At 33.8% G+C, this 9704-nt stretch overlaps 1 protein-coding gene across 1 annotated transcript; it reads left to right on the top strand.

Moving 5' to 3' along the window:
- Nucleotides 1-3210: 3210 nt before the first annotated feature.
- On the top strand, nt 3211-8520 carry pcp4l1 (Purkinje cell protein 4 like 1). The gene is made up of 3 exons (XM_051135877.1): nt 3211-3405; nt 5108-5162; nt 5936-8520. The coding sequence occupies exons 1-3, from the start codon at nt 3397-3399 to the stop codon at nt 6085-6087; spliced, it is 216 nt and encodes a 71-aa protein (XP_050991834.1). The 5' UTR covers nt 3211-3396; the 3' UTR covers nt 6088-8520.
- The last annotated feature ends 1184 nt before the right edge of the window (nt 8521-9704 follow it).

Below are 9704 nucleotides of genomic sequence, written 5' to 3'. Positions count from 1 at the left end.
GATTAATTAATGATAATAATTAAGACTGCAAATAAATAAATGTATAATAATAATAATAATAATAATTATTATTATTATTATTATAATTATTATTATTATACTAGTAGCATATTCATCATCAGTAATAAAAACAGCTTAAATATTCCAGTAAAATATGTCTTAATGTCTGACCATATCTGAAAATAGTATTTTGATTAATTAATGACAAACATTAAGAATGCAAATAAATACATTTATTATTATTATACTAACTGCATATTCATCATCAGTAATAAAAAACAGCCTAAGTATACCAGTAAAATATGGCTTAATTCTGACCATATCTGAAAATAGTATTTTGATTAATTCATGATAATAATTAAGAATGCAAATACAAAATAACTATAATAATAATAATAATAATAAAGTTTTCATAATAATACTTTAATAATCTTATTATAATTATAATTCTAGAAAGTGGTATTATTATTGTACTCAAAATATTAACATTATTTGAATTCTTTTTAATAATCAAGAATGTAAATTGTAATAATATTATTCATAATATTTATTCAAACGTATTATTGTTCTAGTACACTGACCTGAGAGAGAGAGAGAGAGAGAGAGAGAGAGAGACAGAGAGAGAGAGAGAGAGAGAGAAAACACCTTTATTCACAATATAACACCTAAATCACAATATTTTCACTCACAACAAAAACTTTTCAAAATTACAACCCAGCAAAAACCACAACCATACACAAAAGCCACAAAACAGCTTTTTTTTTTTCCTTCCCCCTTCTTTTTCTTCCTTTTTCTTCAAAAAGCAATCAACAAATCACCATCTTCACTAACTGTACACAAAACCTCATTTATCCCCCAAACATCTATAAACACTTCTAGACACTTTACCAACTTATAATAGGCATGCTCTATCCTAAGACGAGCAGCCACCAGTCCCATAAACATGTTCAAAGCATTTAGAGAACCCTGCCCTAACAATTTATTTTTTCTAGATTTCCAAATGGCAAGTTTTGCTGTACCCGACAGGAAGTTCAATAGTGTCAACATATTTTTCTGACTTGCTGAATATTTTGGACCATAAATAAAAACTTCAAAAGAGAAAGCTTCACCAATTCCAGCAAACCATTGAGATAAAAGAGAGAAAAGGTCATTTAACCGAGAACACTGCACAAATAAATGAAAAACTGTCTCAACCTCCAAACAAAATGGGCAACCCACCCCTACAGAAGGATTTAGGTGCACAACGTGTCTGTTTGTTGCTATGGCCCCATGTACAATCCTCCATTGGAGGTCACCCGTTCGTTTGTCGATTGGTCGTTTGTATAGGGACCGCCAACAGCCTCTGGGGGAAGAATTGGTTCCCAAAAACTCAGTCCATTTTGTTGCTGGAACTCCTCTCAAAAGATGACCATTAGATGCCTTTACACAGGAAATATAAATGTTTTTCCTGCTGATTTCCTCAAACTCACCCAGCTGAGGAGTTTTCAATGACAAAAGGCAACTCTCATCCTCTTCCCACTCACTCATAAAAATAGTCACCTTCAATGAGGGAAACAAATAGGGAACACCCTTCCTCCATTGATCAATTTTTGTTGGATCATTTAAGAAAGTCTTATAGTCCTCATCCAAAGACTGATGAATCTCAAAAATTGCTTTCTTTAGCAGTCGCAACGATCTCAACCCAGTTCTTTCACTCAACTCTTCAATCTTGCTGCTCAGAATATGTCCCAGCTTTGTGCAACCAACAGCAGTTAAACGTGAACGCAAACTGTAGGCAGACATCAATCTCGACTGTAGCAAAGAGTTGAAAAAGATTGGTTCCTCAAAAAGCCACAAATCAGCAGGTTCATCTGATGAACGTGAAATAGTAAACACTTTCCATGCTTCCATAGTAGATTTATAAAAAGATGTAAAATCCGCCCAAACATCATTCTGGAGTTGCATTAGGAACAGATGTTTATCCAGTCCCATGCCTCCTACCCTCCTGAGAAGAATGAAGGCAGTTTCCATCCAGGATGCATTGGTGTGGTACAATAGTCTCTGAACTGTCTGCAAGCGAAAAGTCCTTACTCTGGATTTTATATCCACCAGTCCCTGACCTCCCTCTTGAATAGGAAGGAACAAAGCAGCAGAGCGAAGCCAATGCTGTCCAGACCAGAAAAAACTCACAAGCATCCTTTGAATTTCATCTATAAGTCCAGCAGGTGGTTGTAACACTGTTAGTTTGTGCCAAAGAGTAGAGGCAACCAAATTATTGATCACCAAAATTCTTCCCCTATAAGACAGCTGAGGTAGCAAATATTTCCATTTAGACAACTTTGTGCGCACCTTCTCTACTACGCCCTCCCAGTTTAACTTTTGGAAAGTGTCTGACCCAAAAAAAATCCCCAACAGTTTAATACCTTCTCTACCCCACCTAAGATCCCATGGTAACTGTGGGAGACTTTCGGACTGCCCCTGTCCCACCCAAAATGCATCGCTTTTATTCCAATTTACTTTAGCTGATGAAGCTCTCTCATAACAATTAAGAACTTCAAATAACCTCTTAACATCTTCATTATGATTAACAAAAACTGTAATATCATCAGCGTAGGCAGAAAGACAATAATTAAGACTGCAAATAAATAAATGTATAATAATAATAATAATAATAATTATTATTATTATTATTATAATTATTATTATTATACTAGTAGCATATTCATCATCAGTAATAAAAACAGCTTAAATATTCCAGTAAAATATGTCTTAATGTCTGACCATATCTGAAAATAGTATTTTGATTAATTAATGACAAACATTAAGAATGCAAATAAATACATTTATTATTATTATACTAACTGCATATTCATCATCAGTAATAAAAAACAGCCTAAGTATACCAGTAAAATATGGCTTAATTCTGACCATATCTGAAAATAGTATTTTGATTAATTCATGATAATAATTAAGAATGCAAATACAAAATAACTATAATAATAATAATAATAATAATAATAATAAAGTTTTCATAATAATACTTTAATAATCTTATTATAATTATAATTCTAGAAAGTGGTATTATTATTGTACTCAAAATATTAACATTATTTGAATTCTTTTTAATAATCAAGAATGTAAATTGTAATAATATTATTCATAATATTTATTCAAACGTATTATTGTTCTAGTACACTGACCTGAGAGAGAGAGAGAGAGAGAGAAGGGGCGTGTTTTTTCGAGATGAGAGATGGAGATTCACTTCTCTGCGTAATATTCTCGGTTCAGTTGTTCTGACATAATTTTAAAGCACTCGGACAAAAAGGGGGAAATAACGATCAAATTTATTTAGTGTTTCAAAGTCACGCTACAAATTATCCCGCGAACCCAAAACGACATTCGACTTCCCTCAGAACTATGAGTGAGGTGAGTGTTTATTTGTTATTTTAATTCTGATAAACCAGAGTAACTTAAAACTTAATTCGAAGCTTACAATAAAATAAACATCTATAGCATTACGTTCAGTGTAAATACATTCTTTATTGAGGCAAAAAAAAACAACAACAAAAAAAAGATTAAATAATTCCAATCCTTTGAGCCATGTAGGTTGTATTAAAGAGTAGATTGCTTCGTCAAGACACCTCTAATTTCTCTTAAGTTAGGATGAGAAATATAAAAGGGTTCAGTTTTTCATCTTTAATGAAGAGAAATTAGAGGTGGATTGACAGCTAAGATACCAACTCCATACATTTTACGATGCATTTTACAGTGCTTTTTGTCTCAGTGAGAAAATATAAATTTTTAGATCTCCCTGGTTTAAAATGAAAGTGTGGTGCTTTACATTTTTTGTGTGTCCCATTAATTGCCAATTAATAAGTGGCTCAGGGGAGCTTGACCTTGCTGATATGAGCTTGGCTAATTAGCAGATGGAGATTGTGCCGTGAGGCTTGTGTGTATCACTGACGTGTGAGAGTGAAAATAAAGTGCTGGCTGAGGTAATGTACCAGAGAAAAAGTAATGGCCAACACACTGGGAGCCAGCTGGCTGGATATGGGATCTTTTCCCCCTCATCATCATGTCTTTTAAGTGTGAAAACCAAGTGTGAAAAGTCTTACCTCGGTAATACTCATATAACCTACTTTTGGCAAATAACACAGGCAGACAAAAGTCTGAAAAAAATGCTTTAGATTCAAAGGATTTTATATGACAGCACAGATGGTGTGTTTGATGTATGGGTGCTTTAAAACATATTAGAGAGAGATGGGGCAGGTTCAGTGTAAAGGTAAGGTAAAGATGTTCTCTCTTTCCAAAAAAAATAGGATTATAGAGGGAGGGCTGCAGAGATTTGCATTTGAAAGAGTCCCTTGCAGCAAGAGAGTGGATAATACGTGTACATGTGTGAGTGTGCATTTAGGCAATGTTCTGTTTCTTTTCTGTGCTCTAAAGACAATATGCAAGACGTGTTTACAGTACATCTACTGCGTTTCTCAGGTTAATAGACAATTCATTGTTTAAAGTACACATTAAGTGACGCAAAAAATCTATGAACAAAATTGACACATTTTGGATGTCAGTGTCTATATGAATAACTCAAATCTAGGGCATCGTCTCAAAGTTAATTTGTTCTCGTAATTGAAGAAGCAAGGTCACAGATATACTGAATGCATTTTGGCCTCAAGTATAGTTTACTCATGCTGTGCATATTGGAAAGGCAACATAAGGATGGTGATGGATTATCTCTTTAACAAAAAATACAAATGCACACTTTTGTTTAACATATATCAAATAGATAAACATGGTATTTGTATGCATCAAATATAAATGTTCTTCAACTACAAATTTAAATAAGGATAAATATACTTTAAAAATAATATAAAATACACACACACACACATACACACACTAAGCTTGCATGTTATGGCCATCCTCTCCAGGGCTGAGTGCCACTGTTCCAGATTGCACACAGAATTGAAAAAGGAGGATTAAACCGATGGGGATTAAGGGGTCTTTATCACTTACTATCCTCATATCAGCTTTTAATTTAATGGCAGACCACATAAAACTTCAAAAATGTTATTTTTGTTTATAGTGCATATATAACCTGAAAGTTGCTATCTCTTTCTAGCAGAACAGTTCATCTGATCCTCCCAACAGCACTCAGGGGCCCACCACAGATACAAAAGGTGCGTTTACGCATTTCATTACACCATGTTTGATTTTTTTATAATTGATTTCTTGAAAACTCCTCCACGTTTTGTTCTCCACCAGAACTGTACAGTTATATAAGGCCAGGTTTATATTTGTACAAATATATGTGTAGCCTACCACTAAACAGATGTCTACCAGTTCAGTCTGATTTTGATCTGTTTTTACTATTTTTATCTTAAAGGGTCAGTTCAGTTCTCGCTCTCCATCCTCTTAACAAAAAACGCACATGGGTACCCACGAGAACTGAAGCACGCATTCACTCAGGAGACTGTTCTTTATTGCATATCTAGTGGAGGTTGGTTATTCCCTTAAGGTCAGGGTATATTCAGCTGACTTACCCTTTCATCTCACCAAAGCCCTGGCATTGCAAGCTGCATCAACTAATTAAATGAGCTTGTAATGACTCATGTTTCATCTAAAAATTTGATATTTTGAAAAATCACTCAGCTGGTTTTGTACGTACAATAGAAGTCTGTTGCCTGTAGTGAGTGACAACAAACAGAATTGCAAACATTGGTTAAATAAAAAGCATTGCAAATAGTGCTGCAGTGTAGTGCAGTCGGTATGTATTTTTGTAGGCCAACCCCCGAAGTTAGCATCACCCTGGTTTCGCTCAACAAAAACACTTCTTGGATATTAAAATGTATAAACAATTTATGCAATAGGATTTAACCTTAATTGGTGCACACTGAAATCCTTTTACTATGTCATCGACATTCTCAATATTTCCATGTCATGTGCCCCTCAGCCCCTCAGGAGAAACCGGCGGACAAAGCTGGGAAGAACCCTACGCAAGAACCTGAAGAAGAGATCGACATTGATCTGGATGCGCCAGAGACAGAAAAGGCAGCTTTGGCAATACAGAGTCAGTTCAGACGCTTCCAGAAGAAAAAGAAGTAGAAAAGGGAAGAATAAACAAAAGGGTCAGTGCAGAGGACAAAAACACCTTTCACAATATTCAAAATGGAAAGAGATTTAATAAGGTAGAGACCAAGAAAAGGGAAAAGTCAAGTGTGGGTGGGAAATTAGGGGTTTGGAAAACAAATGATAGCCCTGTGGCATCAACATGCTGGGTTGATTAGAGTTTAGGACATAAGAATAGAGAAGGATTTTCACTTTGAAAGACATCGTGGATTTTGTTCTCGTTGTAGCCTATTTGTCTCTATTCTTTCTTTCCTCTACTGTAGACATAAATATAGGTAGGAACGTCAGTTACTGACATGTGCAACACCCATATATTATTTAATATATTCAGTATATCACTGATGCAACAGTACAAATGTAACTGATATAAACATAAGAATTCGAAAGACAGTAAATGACCAAATGTTGCACTGCACCTACGGTAAAACATGTTGGTGTGAATTAGCATTATAGATATGAAGTAGCTTAGGTGTAAATGTGTTCTTAGAGGTAGATCTAAATTGTTTGTTTGTTTTTTCTTTTAAAATAAAAAGGGTTTGAAAAAATAAGGAAATCTCTGTAACACCATTTTTATCATTAGTTAATTAACTTATGGAAGCCCGTTTCCGTCCATCACTGAATAAAAAAGGTAATTGCGACTTTTTCAAAAATCTGAAACTTGTAATTCAAATTTTTTTCCCAGAGTTGTGAGTTTATATTTCAAAATTGTGACTTTTTCTTAGAATTGCGAGTTTCTCGCAACTCTCATTTTATAACACGCAATTGTGAGAACATCTCAGTCTTTTTACCCTTCAAATTTGGACTCAGAATTGCGACTTTTTACCTCACAATTGTGAGTTTATATCTCGCAATTTTGACTTTGTAACTCTCAACTGAGAGTTTATATCATGCAATTCTGAGAAAAAAGTCAGAATTTAGAGAAAAAAGTCCTAATTACGAGATGCAAACTCACATTTGCGGAAAAAAAAAGTCAGAATTGCAACTTTTTAACTCGCAACTGTGCGTTTATATCATGCAATTCTGAGAAAAATTTTGGAATCGTGAGATTATCTCGCAATTCTGACTTTATAACCCGCAATTGACAGCTTATATCACACTATTCTGAAAAAAAAGTCAGAATTGCAACTTTTTAACTTTTTAACAGTACAAATTTACATTTACGAAAAAAAGTCAGAATTGCAACTTTTTAACTCGCAACTGTGAGTTTATATCATGTAATTCTGACTTTATAACTCGCAACTGACAGCTTATATTATACAATTCTGAGAAAAAAGTCAGAATTGCGAGATACAAACTTGCATTTGTGAAAAAAGTCAGATTTGCAACTTTTTAATTCACAATTGTGAGTTTATATCATGCAATTCTGAGAAAAAAATCAGAATTGTGTTTATATCTCGCAATTCTGACTTTATAATTCGCAGTTGAGAGTTTATATCACACGGTTTTGAGAAAAAGGTCATAATTGTGAGAAAAAAAGTCAGAATTGCAACTTTTTAACTCACAATTGTGAGTTTATATCATGCAATTCTGATTAAAAAAATCAGAATTGTGTGTTTATATCTCGCAATTCTGACTTTTATAACTTGCAATTGAGTTTATATCACACAATTCTGAGAAAAAAGTCAGAATTGCATGAAAAAAGTCAGAATTGCAAGATACATTTGCATTTGTAAAAAAAAAAGGCAGATTTGCAACTTTAAAAGTCAGAATTGCTTTTTAGCTTGCAGTTGAGAGTTTATATCATGCAATTCTATGTTTTTGTTAATGTTTTTTAATGCATTATTGTAAACCTTATTGCAAGGTGTTACCGAAATTTCTTTATATCAACGGCAGAAGAATTAGCAATAGCCATATCTTGCATATTTCTGCATTATGGACAGGGATTTAATCAAGACACCGTATAAAATTAAGTAGTTTGTTATTTTTAAATTCCTCCCTGTATAACATTTCTGTTCAGTTGTATTTTACCAGCTGGTTGAATTTAGCACAAGGTCACGTCATACTCACCAAAATTAGCATAATGCCTTTCATTTTTGCTTCAATGCCATTAGTTACAGACGTGCAGTGAGATGCTTGAATTTTTGGGAACTGGTGACTCAAATGAAGATTATCAAGGAAAGTGTAACATTTTGATCTATTTTAAGTGTCTTTCTTTTTCTCCTTCCCCTATAATTAAAGCAGTCTCCACAGATATCTCAGAATAGCTCATAATAATGAGAGCAGTCTATAGACACTCATGATGATCTCACACTTAATGGGACAAATGATGTCTGTAATTGCATTGCGACAGGTGTGATGAAAATGTCATCTGTGTTTGATCGTTTTCAAATAGTCACTGGAAATGCAATAATTGAATACATCTGTTATTATTCTGTACATTTTATATAAAGTATGACACATTTTACTGTTGTACGGTTATCTTGTCCTGTATTGCCCTGTACCTCTTTTCCTGTGCGTGTGCTTGAGTGCTCTAACCCACACTTGTTTCTTTTTTTCTCCGAATGACTCAGTCTAAAATATATGCTTCAATAGCAAGAATTGTATGTCCTGAGCTGGATTGTATGTCCTAGGGGCAGTGAGTCGATGGTTATGTAACGTAAAGAGCATTATATAACATTAGTTTGCTTCTTTCCATCAAACATATTTTAATGGATATTAGAAATGCATATTGCTTGTAGGTTGCAGTAGTATGTCTTTAAACATGCAGAACATTAATCTAGTGAAGCATTAAGCATAAAGTGAAGGGTAAAAAAATGAATGTTCCTACATTTATAACCCAAAATAGCTTTATATCTAGTTTGTTGCTATCCCTTGTAATGAATCACATTTAAGAGTTGCTTCTTTTGATCCTTTAATTTGAATGAATTCGCATTTACTCATGTTTGGTGCTAATGTGTAAGACAATGCAAATGCTTAGCTCCCAAATGTCATCATAAAATCTTGTGAGAAGGGATAATGCCGTCACACTATAGATGTTTAAAAAAACAAACAAAAAAAATCTATAAACACCTTAATACTGTACCTGTAAACTATAAATACCCTAATACCACATATATATGAGCAATCTTCAACAGCAGAGGGCACCCTCTCAATTCTTTCAGTCTTAGGCCCCAAACAGAGAAACATTAGGCTCCATCACAATCACAAATGTGAAGGCCCTTCAGAGGCCCTTGAAAGGAGCCTTAAAGGTTAGTTAAAAAAGATCAACACTGTTTTGGATGCTGTTATTGGAAGGAGGAGATGATATTGTCGATGGTAGACAGAATACGCTGAATACATTTGTGAGGAAAGAGCTTATAACTTAATGACTCGACAGCCTGTTGGCTAATCTTCAACATGTTTGCCAAAAAACATTAATGTTGGATTGAATAAATTGCTGTTGTATAAGAGAACGGCTAGGCTATTTATTACAAAATTGGCCTAAATGCGAAAACTCATTCTGCAGTTTATTTAAAAAAAAAAAAAAAAAAAAAATTATACATTGCATAAATCCAGAGAAAATTAACTACACAAAGCATTTTGGAAATGAATGCTAAATCATAAACAAACTACCTATTAATTGACTTAACAGAACATTTTTGTAAAAATAAAAA

Source organism: Labeo rohita, chromosome 2 (assembly GCF_022985175.1).
Source record: "Labeo rohita strain BAU-BD-2019 chromosome 2, IGBB_LRoh.1.0, whole genome shotgun sequence".
Classification (NCBI taxonomy): domain Eukaryota; kingdom Metazoa; phylum Chordata; class Actinopteri; order Cypriniformes; family Cyprinidae; genus Labeo; species Labeo rohita.
This window is presented reverse-complemented; position numbering and strand designations above follow the sequence as displayed.

Excerpts from the sequence above, each read along its gene's own strand:
- pcp4l1 (XM_051135877.1), top strand. Across the intron at positions 5,163-5,935 it reads GCCCACCACAGATACAAAAG|CCCCTCAGGAGAAACCGGCG; the intron begins GTGCGTTTACGC and ends TGTGCCCCTCAG.